Source organism: Bufo bufo, chromosome 3 (genome assembly GCF_905171765.1).
Source record: "Bufo bufo chromosome 3, aBufBuf1.1, whole genome shotgun sequence".
In the NCBI taxonomy this organism is placed as follows: domain Eukaryota; kingdom Metazoa; phylum Chordata; class Amphibia; order Anura; family Bufonidae; genus Bufo; species Bufo bufo.
Window position 1 is genome coordinate 101,524,336 of NC_053391.1, and position 19,668 is coordinate 101,544,003.

At 43.2% G+C, this 19,668-nt stretch overlaps 1 protein-coding gene across 1 annotated transcript in view; it reads right to left on the reverse strand.

Annotated features, from left to right (window-relative positions):
* Positions 1 to 19,668, reverse strand: part of SEZ6 (seizure related 6 homolog) — a 606,195-nt gene that overhangs the window by 92,394 nt on the left and 494,133 nt on the right. The window contains exon 6 of the mRNA XM_040422120.1: positions 7,781 to 7,966. Coding sequence (XP_040278054.1) covers positions 7,781 to 7,966 — 186 coding nt within the window. The remainder of the gene's footprint in view (positions 1 to 7,780; positions 7,967 to 19,668) is intronic.

The following is a 19,668-nucleotide window of genomic DNA, read 5'->3' on the forward strand; positions in this document are numbered from 1 at the left end:
GAAGGTTACAAGAGCGGAGAATGCAGTGGAGGACTGAAGAGTTGGAACCACCAAGAAGCGGGGAGCCGGTAAGTATGATTCCTTCCAAAAGTTCGGTAGGGTGTGTGGGTGTATTTTTAACAAAAATTTGTTTCAAATCCAGACAAGTCCTTTAAAGGGAACCTGTCTCCGGGATTTTGTGTATAGAGTAGAGGACATGGGTTGCTAGCACATCCACAATACTCAGTCCCCATAGCTCTGTGTGCTTTTATTGTGTAAAAAACTGATTTGATACATATGCAAATTAACCTGAGATGAGTCCTGTCCCTGAGATCAGTCCTGTCCCTGAGATGAGTCAGGGACAGGACTCATCTCAGGTTAATTTGCATATGTATCAAATCTTTTTTTTTTTTACACAATAAAGCACACAGAGCTATGGGGACTGGATATTGCGGATGTGCTAGCGGCCATCGAGCAAACCAATGTTCTCAGCTATATACCCAAAATCCCGGTGACAGGTTCCCTTTAAGCTACCCCACAATGGTGACTGCAGGTGTCCAACACTGCATCATTTCACTCTATAGGGGCAATTTATGATGATGATGATGATTTCAGAAGTCAGTTTTGCTTGAGCCTGCATTGGACTACTTTACACCATCTTTAAATCTAAGACTTTTATCTAGAAAAGCCACTACAGTTTTTTTTTACACAGCCCCCCCCCCCCCCCACTGCAACTTTTTCAGTGATAAATCTAGAGTGATACTAATTAACATATCCACCTTCCCACATTTCACCCCTCACCAGTGATGGTCAGTTCGCAGTGTTCGCCAGCGAACACATGCGGGCTGCCATCTTTAGTAAGGTAGACTCACCCGTCCGGAGATGCACAGGTGAGCCCTTACCTGTGCCTGTGTCGGGAGCCGGTCTGAAATCAAATGCAGTCACCGGGAGCAGGCAGTTCCGAGAACAGCCGCCGGGGGCCTTCATCGGGCTGTTCTCGGAACTGCCTGCTACCGGTGACTGCATTTGATTTCAGATGGGCCATAGACACAATGGTCAGGAGAGGACCTCATTGACTTCTGTGGGAGAGTTTTGTAGGCATGCTCCGTGACCTGTGTAGAGGTCAGGAGGGAGCTAATAAGCTGTGATATCACCTATCGTGAATGGTGAATATTGTGTCATCTATATAGAGATGTTACTTGTCATTGTAATTCTGCCTGTGGTGATAATGATAATAGCTACAGAACAGGAAATCATGACCTATTATTAGGCCCAATGGCCAGCATAAAAAAAAATGCAGGATTATACACAATTCTTCAAAATATAGTGACATAAAAAAAAAACTTCTAAAATATTGTAAGAAAATAAATCCCAAAAAATTCTAAAAAATATCTTTAACATACAATAAGATTTAAACAATAGGTCACTTTCTGATGCCACATTCCCTTTAAACACCACTGTAAAAGCTCCCCCTGTTATGTGCAAGCATTTCTAAAATGATATCCTGTTCTGAACCTTAAATTATAAAACAGGCAGAAATGTTTTATTTTCTTTCTATTTCAGTGCATTGCAAGGAACTAATTAGGGCTAAATGGGTAACGCTCTAACTACACGAGAGCTGCTGTCTCATGTGTTCAAGGTAGGAAGGTGAAGAGCAGTTGTGGTATTAAACAACAAATGCTATAGCGCAGGTCACATTGATGGGTCTAACCATGTGTGTCTGATGGTAAAGCCTCACCGTGTAGCTACTGTAGAAACACATATTTTATGGATATGCAGAAAGAAAGGATTAGCAGTGTTACCGCTAAGCAAACTATATGTAACAAACATCTTGAAATTTACCATCCTATATTGACACTGGATAAAGAAATCATAATAGGTAAGGCCTCTTTCACACTTGCGTTGTCCGGATCCGTCGTGTACTCCATTCGCCGGAAGTGCCTGCCGGATCCGTAACACCGCAAGTGAACTGAAAGCATTTGAAGACGGATCCGTCTTCAAAATGCGTTCAGTGTTACTATGGCACCCAGGACGCTATTAAAGTCCTGGTTGCCATAGTAGTAGTGGGGAGCGGGTCCGACGTTTAGCTTTTTCTGAATGGTTACCATGGCTGCCAGGACGCTAAAGTCCTGTTTGCCATGGTAAAGTGTAGTGGGGAGCGGGGGAGCAGTATACTTACCGTCCGTGCGGCTCCCGGGGCGCTCCAGAATGACGTCAGGGCGCCCCATGCGCATGGATGACGTGATCCATCCGATCACGTCATCCATGCGCGTGGGGCGCCCTGACGTCACTCTGAAGCACCCCGGGAGCCGCACGGACGGTAAGTATACTGCTCCCCCGCTCCCCACTACACTTTACCATGGCAAACAGGACTTTAGCGTCCTGGCAGCCATGGTAACCATTCAGAAAAAGCTAAACGTCGGATCCGGTAATGCGCCGAAACGACGTTTAGCTTAAGGCCGGATCCGTATTAATGCCTTTCAATGGGCATTAATTCCGGATCCGGCCTTGCGGCAAGTGTTCAGGATTTTTGACCGGAGCAAAAATCGCAGCATGCTGCGGTATTTTCTCCGGCCAAAAAACGTTCCGTTCCGGAACTGAAGACATCCTGATGCATCCTGAACAGATTTCTCTCCATTTAGAATGCATGGGGATAATACTGATCAGGATTCTTCCGGCATAGAGCCCCGACGACGGAACTCTATGCCGGAAGAAAAGAACGCAAGTGTGAAAGAGCCCTAATTAAGCTAGTTGATTGCTGATAAAATTTGCCCCTTCTCTTTGACTCATGGCAAAGTATCAGAGCATTACCATGTTCAGTTTTATACTTGTAACTTAAGGCATCCCTTTAGTACAAGACTAAAATTTGACTAATCATGGGAAATGTATTGTCAGCATAACTGGTGCTTACCGTGATTATTATGCCTCTGTTGCAGACTTTTCCTTCAACTCCTTCTTCTTATGAAGGTGCACTCAGAAAGTCTAAGACCGCATCCCTAAAATTCCCCCTGGATTGCCAATGACATTGGTGCTGTGACCATCCCATCTGCCTCTTCCTCTGCTGGCAATGGAGGTGGAAACACATCTAGGCTACTTTCACACTCGCGTTTTCGCTTTCCATTTGTGAAATCCGTTCAGGGCTCTCAAAAGAGCATTCTGAATGGAAAAGGATCCGCTCAGGATGCCTCAGTTTGCCTCGATCAGATGATGATCCATTCGCTCTGCTTGACGAAACTGAGCCAAACGGATCCGTCCTGGCACACAATGTAAGTCAATGGGGACGGATGCGTTTTCTCTGACACAATTTGGCACAATAGAAAACTGATCCGTCCTCCATTGACTTTCAATGGAGTTCAAGACGGATCCGTCATGGCTATAGAAGACATAATAATACCAGATCCGTTCATGACGGATGCATGCGGTTGTATTATTGTAATGGAAGCGTTTTTTTCAGATCCATGACGGATCCGCAAAAAACGCTAGTGTGAAAGTAGCCTTAGACTTTCCATTAACGGCAGCCATTTTGAGAAAGAGTTAAGGGACCAGAACTCTGCAATAGGCCATCAATCCTAGAGAGAGCACCAGATATGTTGACCATGCATTTCCCAGGTATACTCAAATTTTTGTTGGACTGGAGGGTCGCTTTAAAGAAGAAAAAAAAGACAGCAACCTTGAATAATGCCATACATTGAACCTAACAATTCAAATAATCTCATGCCAACCCAACCAGAAACTTCTTCAAAAGGAAGACGGACTCATCTGATTGCGGATTCTATTTTTTTGCCTCATCAATACAAAGCAGGGTACTTGGTCTCTGGATAAAATGCCTTACAATCAGCTGAAGGGGGTACTGAACTGATGAGGGACACATACTCCAAAACAGATATCAAAAAATCCATAGATGGGTTGCTATTCCTTTTGGAGGAATCTCTTGGTTTGCATACTTTTTTCCCATGGAGCATCGTTTGACTATAAGTCTCCATTATAACTTACTCACCAATATTCACCCCAAGCTGAATCTAGTTATTGAGAATTACTTGATCTCTTCTACAAGACCACCAGGAATGGAATGAAGGGGTTTGCAGGAGATGGCTACTTATAAAAAGCCCTCTTCTGTCAATCCACTTAGCCCTGGGTAAGTCTACATAGTCTATCCCCAGCAAGGCAACATGTAACATGTACTCTAACATTCAAATATATTCTGCAACAAATGATATCTCTGAGCACTGATCTCCAGGACTTTGATTGGGGTTAACAATGCACATCTAGGGTTTTATGGAAAACACTTGAAGTAGAAGATAAAGCCCACTTAATGGATACATTTATATTGCATCTAGAAATATAGACATATTTATTATTATTGGCTTATATATATTTTAGGGTCCATCCGCAGATCTGCAAAAAAAAAGGAGTGTTCTGCATTTTGCGGATCGGAACGTCCTTTCCTATGATAAAAATGCCCATTCTTGCCCGCAAAAATGAACAAGAATAGGACATGTTCTATCTATTTTGTGGGGCTGCGGGACACGGTGTACTGTCTGCATCTTTAACGACCCAATTGCAAATTAATGGGTCCAAATCCGATCATCAAAAAAAGGCAGGCAGAAAAATAGGTTGTGTGAATGGGCCCTTAACCTGGGGAACTACACGTTAAAAAATTGCTTTAATAATTGTGTCAAAAATCTATCATATTTTATACTCATTCATGCATTGAGTTTATGAATTTGACACACACTGAGCAATTTCAGTTTTGTAAATGGAACATTGTCAAAAAAATATGGCATTTTATAAATGTGCTCAGTGGGGCAGATTTACTATTGAAAACGTACGTACTGTATTTAACACTCTCATTTATCAACAGGGGACAATTGAAAGTTTGTTTTCACATTTGTCTCTTTGCATAAAGGTCTGTGCGTCAAATCTATGAAAATATAAATATAAGGGTGGGTTCACACTAGCGTTAGGGATTCCGTTATGGCTTTCCGTTATAACATGGTTATAACGGAAAATAACGGAATGCCCAGACAGAATGCAAAACGGAAGCCTTTAAAAGGCGTTCCGTTTGCTCTCTGTCCTAATAGAAGTCTATGGGAAAGCATAACGGATCCTGTCGACAGGACTTTGTTTTCCGCCTTGCATAACGGGACCCAGACGGATCCGTTTTGATTCCCATAGACTTCTATTAGGACGGAGAGAGCAAACGGAATGCCTTTTAAAGGCGCCCGTTTTGCATTTCGTCATAATACAAGTCTATGGGCAGAAGAACGGATCCGTCCTTCCGTCTTACGTATTCCGTTATTTTCCGTTATATCCATTTTATAACGGAAAGCCTTAACAGAATCCCTAACGCTAGTGTGAATCCACCCTAACACAGACAAACTATCACATTATGACTTATTTTCACCTGCCACAGCTATGGCAGGTCAGGTGTGGGGGCAGCTGAAATAATTTTTGGGACTTTTCCAAATGGCCCAATGATAAATAAGGCCAAAGACCAATGTGTTCCATAAGAAAACCCACAAAACAGCTGAATTTCTGAAATTTACTGGGCAGGCACAGACATTAATATTGTACTGCTGCAAACTATTGATAAATGTGTCTTACAAGTAAAACATAGTTTATAAGGGTGAAAAAAGACATCTGTCCATCCAGTTCAGTCTACAGGGTGGGCCATTTATATGGATACACCTTAATAAAATGGGAATGGTTGGTGATATTAACTTCCTGTTTGTGGCACATTAGTATATGTGAGGGGGGAAACTTTTCAAGATGGGTGGTGACCATGGCGGCCATTTTGAAGTTGGCCATTTTGAATCCAACTTTTGTTTTTTCAATAGGAAGAGGGTCATGTGACACATCAAACTTATTGGGAATTTTACACAAAAAACAATGGTGTGCCTGGTTTTAACGTAACTTTATTCTTTTATGAGCTATTTACAAGTTTCTCTTTGTTTACAGCCATTGACATGTCGCCGAGGTTAAAACGTGAGGAGCGGATAGAAATTGTGTTAATGTCTGGTGAACGCAGAAACCGGGTCATTGCAGCAGATTTCAATGCAAGACACCCTACGAGACCACCCATCTCCCATGCTACAGTTAGCAAACTGCTTGCTAAGTTTCGTGAAACTGGTTCAGTGTTGGATTTGCCAAAATGTGGACGAATGAAATCTGTCTCTAATGAAGAAACATGAGTGGCTGTCCTAGCTTCATTCAGCAAGAGCCCACAGCGTAGCACTCACCGCATGTCACTGGAGAGTGGCATTAGTCGAACATCCCTTCAGCGGATATTAGCTACTCACAAATGGCACCCTTACAAACTCCAGCTACTGCAGCATCTCAACGAGGATGACCCAGATCGGCGCACTGAATTTGCAGAATGGGCAAAACAAAAATTGGAACAGGACCCTCAGTTTACGCAGAAGATTTTGTTCAGTGATGAGGCAAACTTTTATGTGAATGGTGAAGTTAACAAACAAAACCACCGCTATTGGTCTGACACTAACCCACATTGGATAGATCCCTCCAAGACTGTTGGAACAAAAAAATTGATGGTATGGTGTGGTATATGGGGTACAAAGATAGTGGGGCCATTCTTCATCAATGGAAACCTCAAGGCCACTGGATATGCGAAATTGCTACATGATGATGTGTTTCCCTCTTTATGCACTGAAGCTGGCACGTTCCCTGAGTTTTTCCAGCAAGATGGTGCACCACCACATTATGGGTGTCAGGTCCGAGCATTCCTAGATGAACAGTTTCCTGGGAAGTGGATTGGTCGTTGTTGGCCAGTTGAATGGCCCCTAAGGTCTCCCGATCTGACCCCCTTAGACTTTTATCTTTGGGGTCATCTGAAGGCAATTGTCTATGCTGTGAAGATACGAGATGTGCAGCACCTGAAACTACGGATACTGGAAGCCTGTGCTAGCATTTCTCCTGCGGTGTTGCTATCAGTGTGTGAAGAGTGGGAGAAGAGGGTTGCATTGACAATCCAACACAATGGGCAGCACATTGAACACATTTTATAAGTGGTCAGAAACTTGTAAATAACTCATGAAAGAATACGTTAAAACCAAGCACACCATTGTTTTTCTTGTGAAATTCCCAATAAGTTTGATGTGTCACATGACCCTCTTCCTATTGAAAAAACAAAAGTTGGATTCAAAATGGCCGACTTCAAAATGGCCGCCATGGTCACCACCCATCTTGAAAAGTTTCCCCCCTCACATATACTAATGCACCACAAACAGGAAGTTAATATCACCAACCATTCCCATTTTATTAAGGTGTATCCATATAAATGGCCCACCCTGTATTATCCTGCAAGCAAAGACAAAAGACAAATCCTAATTTACTACAAAATAAAAACTTGGCTTAGGCTCCTTTCACATCACCGTTTCTCCTTTCCGTTCTTTCGTCTCTGCTAAAAAAATCATATTCTGAGCGGACACCGAACGGACCCCATTATAGTCTATGGGGTCTTTAGGCTCCGTTACGCTCATTTAGGTCTCAGTTATCTTCAGAATCCGTCCTTTCCGTTCTCCTGCTCCTCAACGGAGCCGGAGAATGGAAAGGAGAAACGGTGATGTGAAAGGAGCCTTACTTTTTTTTGAAGTTTTTTTTTTGGACTGGAATACTCCTTTAAATTACCATAGGTAATATCACATAGAAATCAATGCATTTTTCTTCGCAATTTAGCAATAGGTGAGGAATTTCAGAGTTGATCCATTTTATGATATCATTATATGCAATTATCACAATACTTTTCATTGTTCAATTACACTTTATCTTATGCATTTCTTACCTATACATTGAGGAGCTCGGCTACTCCAGAATGGCCTTGTTGCATTAAGACAGGTTAAGACGTGTGGACCGTGTAACTGGTAGCCTGTGTTACAGTAGAAATATGCTTCTCCTCCAGGGTGCAAGCTAGTCACAGATACATCGCCATAAGCCGGTCTTCGTGGAAATCCGCAGCTCAGGACATAGGCTGCAAGAAGATAGACATCATAACTCAATTAGAAGAGCCTCTGGACGTGTAAAGGAATGCTTACTGTTAAGAGGTTACGTGATGGTCTGGGTTTTGCCATAGAATATTCTGAGATTGTGCCATAGGTTATAATCTTAATCCCAAAAATCCAGTAGAGGCATTATCGATAAAATAAAGCAAATGAATAGAAAAGAGTTTCTTGTTACAATCATTCCTCAAGGTACTTGTAGATAGAGACTGATGACATAAAACGTGTCACTGTCCGCACCTTATTGCACTTTTGGGATTATTTTGGGCTAATCCATAGTCATCTATGGGTCACAGACAGCGCTGAGGTTTGTGAAGCTCAGAGGTTTTCTCGCCTGAGTGATGGATTAGCTGAAATAAAGTTATAATGTCCCATCTCTGTCTTGCGATGGATTTGCCGGACCGGGTGCTTGGCACCACTCATTAACTCCCGACTTGATAAATTAGCCGTGCTGTTTTCCTAATGGGACCCATAAAATATTTCCTGCGCGTCTGTGGCAGATACCAAACGGGGAGAGATGTCACACAGGAATAGCCAAGGAAAGAAGAGTGACTGTGGAGCGTTATTCACATGCTAATTGCCGCACAGTGATATATCTCCCTTTATTACGCCCGCCGAACGCGCTAAACAAAGCAGGAATACAAATCTGAGAAAAATACTTGTACCTATAATGAGGACGAGACGGATTCACTCTCTGCTTACATTTCTGGAGGAAGCGACAATAAATTTCTAATATGAGGATATATCTGTCGGTCTTCCCTGCACTTCAGAAGAAGCTCAGTTTATTGGGAGCAGCTACTTCCATGCTAATAAAAAACAATATACAGCAAATCTTGTACGACTTCTGCCTTATTAGATTACCGCACTAGCTTTGTATTGTTTTCTATTTATAGGAGACTCTAGGAAAAATTAAATCACCGGCCCATATTTACTAAGGTGTCTGCATGTAGAACAAGGGTTTATGCAGCTTATTCCGACTGGCTTGACAAGGGGGTGGGACTTTGCTAGAAAGAGGTGGGTCTCAGATTGAAATGGGATGGCCTAAGAGGGGACATTTTACGCCAAAATTGCACCACAGTTCTGGCAAAAAATCCTGTCTTAAAGTTATCCAATCAATAGTAGGTACAAAGTTAAGCCAAAGTGGCTGTGCACAGGTCTGGACAGCCTGTCTAAGTTTACACCATCTATAGAATTAATAAATCTGGGCCATTATTAACATCCAGATGAATTTCATTAGTTTTTTTTAAGTCCAACCCCTGCAGTGCCCTCAATATATTATGCACCCCCTCACAGTGCCCTCAGTACATACTAATGCCCCCCACAGTACATATAATAGTACCCATACACTGTCCCCAGTCTAAATAATGTGTCCAGTCTAAATAATGCCTCCATAGAGTGCCCCTTAGTCTAAATGAAATCCCTCACTCTAAATAATGGCTCCATATACACTGAACTTTTAAGTCCAACCCCTGCAGTGCCCTCAATATATTATGCACCCCCTCACAGTGCCCTCAGTACATACTAATGCCCCCCACAGTACATATAATAGTACCCATACACTATCCCCAGTCTAAATAATGTGTCCAGTCTAAATAATGCCTCCATAGAGTGCCCCTTAGTCTAAATAAAATCCCTCACTCTAAATAATGGCTCCATATACACTGAACAAAAATATAAATGAAACACTTTCGGTTTTGCTCCCATTTTGCATGAGCTGGACTCAAAGATCTCAAACATTTTCTACATACACAAAAGACCCATTACTCTCAAATATTGTTCACAAATCTGTCTAAATCTGTGTTAGTGAGCACTTCTCCTTTGTCGAGATAATCCATCCCACCTCACAGGTGTGGCATATCAAGGTGCTGATTAGTTAGCATGAATATTGCACAGGTGTGCCTTAGACTTCCCACAATAAAAGACCACTTTGAAATGTGCAGTTTGATCACACAGCACAATGCCACAGATGTTGCAACGTTTGAGGGAGCGTGCAATTGTCATGCTGACTGCAGGAATGTTTACCAGAGCTGTTGCCCGTGCAATGAATGTTCATTTCTCTACCATAAGCCGTCTCCAAAGGCGTTTCAGAGAATTTGGCAGTACATCCAACCGGCCTCACAACCATAGACTACGTGTAACCACACCAGCCCAGGACCTCCACAATGCAGCATGTTCACCTCCATGATCGTCTGAGACCAGCCATCCAGACAGCTGCAGCAACAATCGGTTTGCATAACCAAAGAATTTCTGCACAAACTGTCAGAAACCGTCTCAGGGAAGCTCATCTGCATGCTCGTTGTCCTCATCGGGGTCTGGACCTGACTTCAGTTCGTCACCATAACCGACTTGAGTGGGCAAATGCTCACATTTGATGGCGTCTGGCACGTTGGAGAGGCGTTCTGTTCACAGATGAGTCCCGTTTTTCACTGTTCAGGGCAGATGGCAGATAGTGTGTGTGGCGTTGTGTGGGTGAGCGGTTTGCTGATGTTAATGTTGTGGATCAAGTGGCCCATGGTGGCGGTGGGGTTATGGTATGGGCAGGCGTATGTTATGGACAACGAACACCGGTGCATTTTATTGATGGCATTTTGAATGCACAGAGATACAGTGACGAGATCCTGAGGCCCATTGTTGTGCCATTCTTCGACGACCATCACCTCATGTTGCAGCATGATAATGCGCGGCCCCATATTGCAAGGATCTGTACACAATTCCTGGAGGCTGAAAACATCCCAGTTCTTGCATGGCCAGCATACTCACCGGACATGTCACCCATTGAGCATGTTTGGGATGCTCTGGATCGGCCTATACAACAGCGTGTTCCAGTTCCTGCCAATATTGTGCAACTTCGCACAGCTATTGAAGAGGAGTGGACCAACATTTCACAGGCCACAATCAACAACCTGATCAACTCTATGCGACGGAGATGTGTTGCACTGCTTGAGGCAAATGGTGGCCACACCAGATACCGACTGGTTTTTGGACCCCCAGTAAGGCAAAACTGTGCACATTTCAGAGTGGCATTTTTATTGTGGGAAGTCTAAGGCACACCTGTGCAATATTCATGCTAACTAATCAGCACCTTGATATGCCACACCTGTGAGGTGGGATGGATTATCTCGGCAAAGGAGAAGTGCTCACTAACACAGATTTAGACAGATTTGTGAACATTATTTGAGAGTAATAGGTCTTTTGTGTATGTAAAAATTTTTTCAGATCTTTGAGTTCAGCTCATGCAAAATGGGAGCAAAATCGAAAGTGTTGCATTTATATTTTTGTTCAGTGTAGTAACAAAGTCTATAAAGTGGCACACCTGCCAAACCATGTTTTTGTGAACGAATGAAAAAACAAAAACAAAACCTCACCACAGGCACGTTGTTAACACTTGCTTTCCATTGGAGGCAGCAGGACCTGATAGTCCCAGCATGATCATGTGACAGCACCAACCTGGGAGCTCAGGTCCTGCTGCCTCCAGTGAACAGCAAGTGTTCCTGTTGTGCCAGTGTTGAGATGTTTTTTATTTTTACATAGTGTACCCATTTGACGGGGCACTATTACACTCACAATACACTTTCACCCCAGCAGTATGAGAACAGTTCACAAACTATGCAGTTTCAGAAATACTGCCACCCTCCACCTGTAAGACAATAATCCTCACTTTTCGCAACTGCTAATTCACCCCTATGACAGTAAGGGCTCATGCAAAAGTATTTTCTTTGTGTATGTTCCGGTTTTTTTTGTGGACCGCATGTGGAACCATTCTATTCATTGGATCCACACAAAAGAAACGGAAGTTACTCCGTGTGCATTCCGTTTCTGTATGTCCGTTCCGCAAACAAATAGAACATGTCCTATTATTGTCCGCATTACGGACAAGGATAGTACTGTTCTATTAGGGGGCCAGGTGTTCCGTTCCGCAAAATATGGAATGCACACGGACGTCATCCGTAATTTTTGTGGATCTGTTTTTGCAGACCGCATAATGCATACGGTCATGTGTAAAAGCCCTAACAAGGCATATATGTGCAGACAGCCTATCACACACCTTATATACCCACCAAGCCAGCTCACCACACGTGACTTGCTTCATGAGCTATGTGCTGCCAACATTGAAAGTAGGAAGTGGTCATAATAATGTGACTCGACTGTGTATTTACTGGGAATCACATTTGACCCAATGTTACCTAAAAGGAGGCAATGTTAGCTCTATCAGTGCTTCCTATGATTATATATTTATTATGTAAATTCTCCCCTTTCCCTACTATGTGGCCACAGGCAATCACAAATCCAAGCTTGCTGGAAAATGTAATTGCACTCTCTGGGTCACCTGCAATCACGCATGTTATGGCAATGATCACAAATGCAATCATGTGTCAGCCATTGTATATAATTACAACTGATGTTCACATTGGAGCACCAATGTATTATATATCTTTAGAGATACATTTTATTGCTTATCCTGTGCTGGTCCTGGGCTGGGGAGTAATTATAGGATGTGCAGAGAGTGCGGTCCCACGCGAGCCCAGATGGTCTCCCTTCTGCATATGAGGAGCCCAGTCCTGTAAGGGAAGCATGATAGATGGTAGACCTGTTAATGGTTTTGCATTGTGGCCCTGGAGCTACATTTACCCTTCTGGGTTACAGTCCACATTAGGCTGTGGTTCCACACCGTTCTTGACGGCAACACCCATTGTACGACCAAACAGCACTGTGTAGCGATGCAGCCATTGAAATGAATAGGGTTGCAGCACAACTCACAAGTTGCCGCAACCACAACCCCAAAAAATCCAACACTCCCTGCAACCCTATTCAATTCAATGGCTGCACTGCTACACTGTGCGACCAAGCGATGATTGCGGTACAGCCCCAGTCTTGTTCTAGCTCTGCTGGTGGGTACTGTCAGCAGACAGCTTAGCGGAGCCTCTATAATACAGCGGTTCATTATTTTCCATTTAAGTATCTGTCATCTTTTGCAACCATTTTTTTATTGCCCCAAAGGAACAAAACTAAAAAATGAAGGAACTTTTAAAAACATCCAATCTATACAGCTCCACAACCAAATCCTGCGATCATAGAATGTGTCGGCAGATAAGAACCATTTGGCCCATCTAGTCTGCTCAATATACTAAATACTATGAATAGCCCCTGGCCCTATCATATATGAAGGATGGCCTTATGCCTATCCCATGCATGCTTAAACTCCTCCACTGTATTTGCAGCTGCCACTTCTGCAGGAAGGCTGTTCCATGCATCCACTACTCTCTCAGTAAAGTAATACTTCCTGATATTACTTTTAAACCTTTGCCCCTCTAATTTAAAACTATGTCCTCTTGTAGCAGTTTTTCTTCTTTTAAATATTCTTTCCTCTTTTACCTTGTTGATTCCCTTTATGTATTTAAAAGTTTCTATCATATCCCCTCTGTCTCGTCTTTCTTCCAAGCTCTACATGTTAAGGTCCTTTAATCTTTCCTGGTAAGTTTTATCCTGCAATCCATGTACCAGTTTAGTAGCTCTTCTCTGAACTCTCTCCAAAGTATCAATATCCTTCTGGAGATATGGTCTCCAGTACTGAGCACAATACTCCAAATGAGGTCTCACTAGTGCTCTGTAGAGCGGCATGAGCACCTCCCTCTTTCTACTGGTAATGCCTCTCCCTATACACCCAAGCATTCTGCTAGCATTTCCTGCTGCTCTGTGACATTGTCTGCCTACCTTTAAGTCTTCTGAAATAATGACCCCTAAATCCCTTTCCTCAGATACTGAGGTTAGGACTGTATCACTGATTTTATATTCTGCTCTTGGGCTTTTACGTCCCAGGTGCATTATCTTGCACTTATCAACATTAAATTTTAGTTGCCAGATTTTTGACCATTCCTCTAGTTTTCCTAAGTCCTTTTCCATTTGGTGTATTCCTCCAGGAACATCAACCCTGTTACAAATCTTTGTGTCATCAGCAAAAAGACACACCTTACCATTGAGGCCTTCTGCAATTTCGCTGATAAAGATATTAAACAATATGGGTCCCAGAACAGATCCCTGAGATACCCCACTGGTAACAAGACCTTGGTCTGAATATACTCCATTGACTACAACCCTCTGTTGCCTGTCCCTCAGCCACTGCCTAATCCATTCAACAATATGGGAGTCCAAGCCCAATGACTGCACTTTATTGATAAGCCTTCTATGTGGGACAGTATCAAAAGTATCAAAAGCCTTACTAAAGTCTAGATAAGCGATGTCTACTGCACCTCCTCCATCTATTATTTTAGTCACCCAATCAAAAAAATCAATAAGATTAGTTTGACATGATCTCCCTGAAGTAAACCCATGCTGTTTTTCATCTTTCAATCCATGGGATTTTAGATGGTCCACAATCCTCTCCACAATCCTTAAGTATGGTTTCCATTAATTTCCCCACTATTGATGTCAGGCTTACTGGCCTATAGTTGCCCGATTCCTCCCTACTACCTTTCTTGTGAATGGGCACAACATTTGCTAATTTCCAATCTTCTGGGATGACTCCTGTTGCCAGTGATTGGTTAAATAAATCTTCAAATGGTTTTGCTAGTTCACCGCTGAGCTCTTTTAATAGCTTTAGGTGTATCCCATCAGGCCCCTGTGACTTATTTGTATTAATTTTAGACAGTTGACATAGAACCTCTTCCTCTGTAAAGACACATGCGTCAAAAGATTCATTAGTCTTCTTTCCCAACTGAGGTCCTTCTCCTTCATTTTCCTTTGTAAAAACTGAACAGAAGTATTCATTGAGGCAGTCAGCTAGTTCTCTATCTTCTTCCATATACCTTCCTTCTTTAGTTTTTTAATTTGGTAATTCCTTGTTTTAGTTTCCTTTTTTCATTTATGTATCTGAAGAATGCCTTATCGCCTTTTTTCCCTGACTGAGCTAATTTCTCTTCTGCCTGTGCTTTAGAAGCTCTTATAACTTGTTTGGCCTCTCTCTGCCTAATCTTATAAATTTGTCTGTCATCCTCGTTTTTTTTTTTTTTTATAATTCCTAAATGCTATCTTTTTGTTTTTAATGATTTTGGCCACTTCTGCTGAGTACCACAGTGGTCTCTTCCTTTTTTTCTTTTACTGACAAGCCTAATGCAATCTTCTGTAGCCTTCAATAGTGCCTCTTTTAAGTAGTCCCATTTCTCCTGGACTCCAATGAAACTGTTCCAGTCTGATAGGGACTCATATACCACTAATCTAATTTTAGAAAAGTCAGTTTTTCTAAAATCTAAAACTTTTGTTTTTGTGTGGTGTGACTCGTGTTTTTTTTTTATATTTTAGAATCAGGGTCTTTAAAGGGGACACTCTAAGACAGGAATGCTCAACCTGCGGCCCTCCAGGTGTTGTAAAACTACAACTCCCACCATGCCCTGCTGCAGGCTGATAGCAGTAGGCTGTCCAGGAATGCTGGGAGTTGTAGTTTTGCAACAGTTGGAGGGCCGCAGGTTGGGCATCCCTGCTCGAGGAAAAGGGCCTGAGGAGGTGGTGTTTTTTTTTTAACTCTTATGTTATACATCCTCTTCTCATGCCCTGCACTAGGCATTAGGATGAATTCACACAAGAGTGAAGAACATCAGTCACACGGCAGTTTTTAGAACCATTGCAGTCTATAGGACTATGTAATATGCGACATGGAAACTGCGGAGCGCCTTATGCCATTGACGTGAGAGGTGAACGTCAGCTATGAAGGTGCAACAGGGCAGACCGATACGCTACAGTGGAGCAGCTCACTGACAAAATGAACCAGGAGGCTACCAGACGTGTGTCTAAAAAAACTGTTCGGAGAACCGTACTTCGTATGGGGCTCTGAAGCTGACGAATGGTCACTGCACCTCTGCTAATGGAGTTGTATCGGCAGAAATGGCTTTAAAGGGAACCTGTCACCGGGATTTTGGGTATAGAGCTGAGGACATGGGTTGCCGATCATGCTGTTTGGTTGGTGAGAGCATACCAATCAGAGCGCTGTACACTGTATAGTGGCCATGCTTGGTATTGCAGCCCAGGCCCATTCACTGGAATAGGATCGAGCTGCACAAAGGCCGTGATCAGTGAGGGTGCCGGGAGTCAGACTCCGACCGATCAGATATTGACCTAGTTTAAAGATAGGTCCACAATATTGTACTCCTGGAAAACCCCATTATGGTTTTATGAATTTTTTTATTTTATTTTTAGCTTAATGTATCATGGCATGTCCCGAAAAGTTCAGAAAAGACCTTTATGGTATTTTATTATCTTTTTTTTCACACTGCACATTTTGAGCTGCCATAGCAGCCGCGGTTACAGGGAAAAACAGCCCCGACAAATGAAAACTGTCAAAATGAAGGCTGGACAGGGTGTTGTCAGACCCAGCAGCTCATCCTCACCACCAGTTACATAACTAACAGGAACAATGGAGGCAGCAGTGCCACTTTTTGGGCACTGTTTATGTAGAGGGACAAAAATGATAAAATATCATGTCCTCTTTCACTTGTGTGTGTCTGTCTGTCTCTGATAGCTGTGTTACCCAACCTACGGCTTCACGGCCTTCCATGGCACCTAAAAAACACATTTCTGTAGAATTAGATGAAGGGGTTAATTGCCATTTCTCTTCCTGTTTTTTTTTTCCATATTTATTTATGAGTTGTGGGTAGTAAATAGTTAATAAGTGGAACATTATCATCTGTTACATTAGTATGTGGCTCCCAAGCATAAGAAGGTTGTCAGCCTCTTCTGTACCTAACTGTAATGTAGCAGTTGTCAATTACCTGTTGAACCATATTTGACCAAAAGATGGCAGCAGAGGACAGTGCTGTGCAGAGTGACGGTCATCCTCTAGCGGTGCCACCTGACCCGAGGAGCAGAGTGAGGCTTTGTAGTAGTAGGTACAGAATCTAGTTTTTCTATGCACTTATGTAATGCATAGAATGGTTCACCACACCTATATATTTGATGAGTTACAAAACCCAGGTTCAGGCCAAGTTCACACTTCAGTTATTTGGTCAGTTATTTCCGTCAGTTATTGAGAACCAAAACCAGTAGTGAAGCCTACTGAAAGATAAGGTATAATGGAAAGATTTGTACCTATTCTGTGTTTTTGACCCGCGTCTGGTTTGGGGTCACATTAACTGATCAAAATAACTGACCAAAAAAACTGAAATGTGAACCCAGCCTTATTGGTATATCAATGAATTACAATGGCCAACTATTACATGGCTGTATTCGAAATCATGGCGCTCATAGACGTCCAGGGCCAGCTTTGCCGCAGGGCAAAAGGGGCAGCTGCCCCGGGCCCAGTTGCTCCTGGGGGCCCAAGAGAGCTCCGTTTCCCAACTCCCAATCCCATTCTGATTCACACTATGCGCAGCGCCAGTAGCAGTCTTCAGAACAACTTACAAGCGCTGATTAGCAAGCACGTCGGAGCCCCGCCGTCACGTGGTAAAAGGGTGTGAGTGGTGAGTGGCGCCACGGCGGAGCAGCCAGGCCAGCAGCAGGGAGTCCAGGGACTAAGTCTCCGGTCCGGAGCTAAAGGGATTGGGTGGTGAGTCACTCACGGCCTCACGTGACCAGACCAAGGCACCAGTGAGTCACTCACCTAGTACCTACCTTACACAGCCAGACCTGAGACCTGCCACTGCCGCACCAGGAGGGGAGGAGGTAGGTAAAGCAATAAGCAGCACGCATATTGATTTTATTTTATATTAGAAATTTAGGCCGGTCAGTCGGTCAGGTCACCCCGAATTAATAATTAACCCCAGATGATCAGATTCATTCATAAATTAGTGGGGGATAGAGACAGACGGCCCCAGGAGACATAAGGGGTTGGGTTCGGTTCTCTCTGTCTGCAGTCTGCTGCTGAACTGTGGCCTGGGGCCCCACCACCGGCCACATTTACTAATCTTTGCTCAGGGTCAGGGGGGCCCTCATGGTGTGGACTGGACTGGTCATTTTCACTAAGGAAGAATAGTTTAACCATTTATGTGCAAAAGAGAAAATAAGAAGTCAGCTCCAATCAGATATCAATCTGCACATAGACCAAGAGTCTTGGTCTATGTGCTGCAGATATCTGATTGCCGCTGACTTAGTGACTTCTTTTTTTCTCTTTTGCACATAAACTATATTCCTTAGTAAAAAAAAATGACCACTCCACACCACACCATGAGGGCCCCCCTGAGCAAAGGGTGACACCAGCCATAGCAACGCCACTGCCTCTATCTTTAAGTCGCTGGAGTGCACGGCAGGCTCGCTTTTCTGAAGGAAGTGGAACTGTGAACTGTCTGGACTCTGAACGGCTGTACAGTCAGTAGTGGCATGTGACACATGCGGCAATAGTAATGTGTCTGCTGGCCTGCAGCCTGGTAAAGACCTGGGTCATGTCATGTGTGATGTGCATCCCAATTATGCCATACAAACGTGTGCAGATACTGGTCCTGTACTCGTGTGAGGCTGCAAGGCAGGGGGATCCAGGGGGCCCAAGTAAATTCTTGCCCAGGGTCCAATCAATATTAAAGACGGCCCTGTAGACGTCTATTTGACTGGATGCCTCCAGGTCTTTTCCTCAAAGCTTTAGTGACACACAATTTATGAAGCCCTGAACTCCTAGCTTCAAAAAGTCACACAAAAGTGGGCTCTGTGACTTTTTTGGGTTCATTTATGCAAAAATTGTTGCAACATTTTGCATTTTTACAATCACTCACTCACTACTATGAAAAGTGAGTGGGGACGTGGACGTGGTTAGCTTGTTGAGCTGACTTAAGCCACATTTATGAACCTGAGATTTTTTTTTAAAAAGTCACAAAAAATGTCTCAACCTCACTCCCTTAGGGCTCATGCACACGACCGTATGTATTTTGCAGTCCTCAAAAAATACAGAAGACGTCCGTGTGTATTCCGTATTTTGCAGAACGGGACGACTGGCCCCTAATAAAACAGTTCTATCCATGTCAGTAATGCGGACAATAATAGAACATGTTCACGGACATACAGAAACAGAATGCACACGGAGTAGCTCTGTTTTTTTTTTGCAGACCCATTGAAATGAATGGTTCTCATATAATCCACAAAAAAAACCGGAACGGACACAGAAAGAAAATACGTTCATGTGCATGAGCCCTTAACGGGATTATATAGAAAGTGGAGTAACATCTCAAGACAGAAGTGTGAGTGTGTGGTCTCCACGGACAGCAGATGTACAGATTAACCTTAATGTGTATAGTCACACATAGTGGTCTACCATGGATCCCTCATGCACATTATAGTCTAGGTTCATGAAAATCACAGACACAACATGGATGCCACCAGTATCTGGTGCGTGGTTTTCATGGGCCATTGGTAGGAAATCCTCTGGAAATTAATTTTCAGCCTAGAGGAGGACACTTTGAAAGAAAAACAAAAAAGCAGACTCAGGGACCAAAAATGGAACATCTCCACTGATGAACCACTGACCACCTTGCACGGATGTCATCACGGCCGTGTGAATGAGGTCTTAGACTTAAAGATGTGCCAAATTTATCAACAGCATGCAACATTTGATAAGTCTGGGCACATTACAGGCTTGTAAAGTGGTCCATTCACCTCCATGTGGTTGGTGCAGGCCTAAGGATAAGGTGGCATGCATGGAATTTGGACAACTGTGTTAGTAGCTGTTACATGGCAGTCGGTTCCATCATAGTTTCATTCCAAT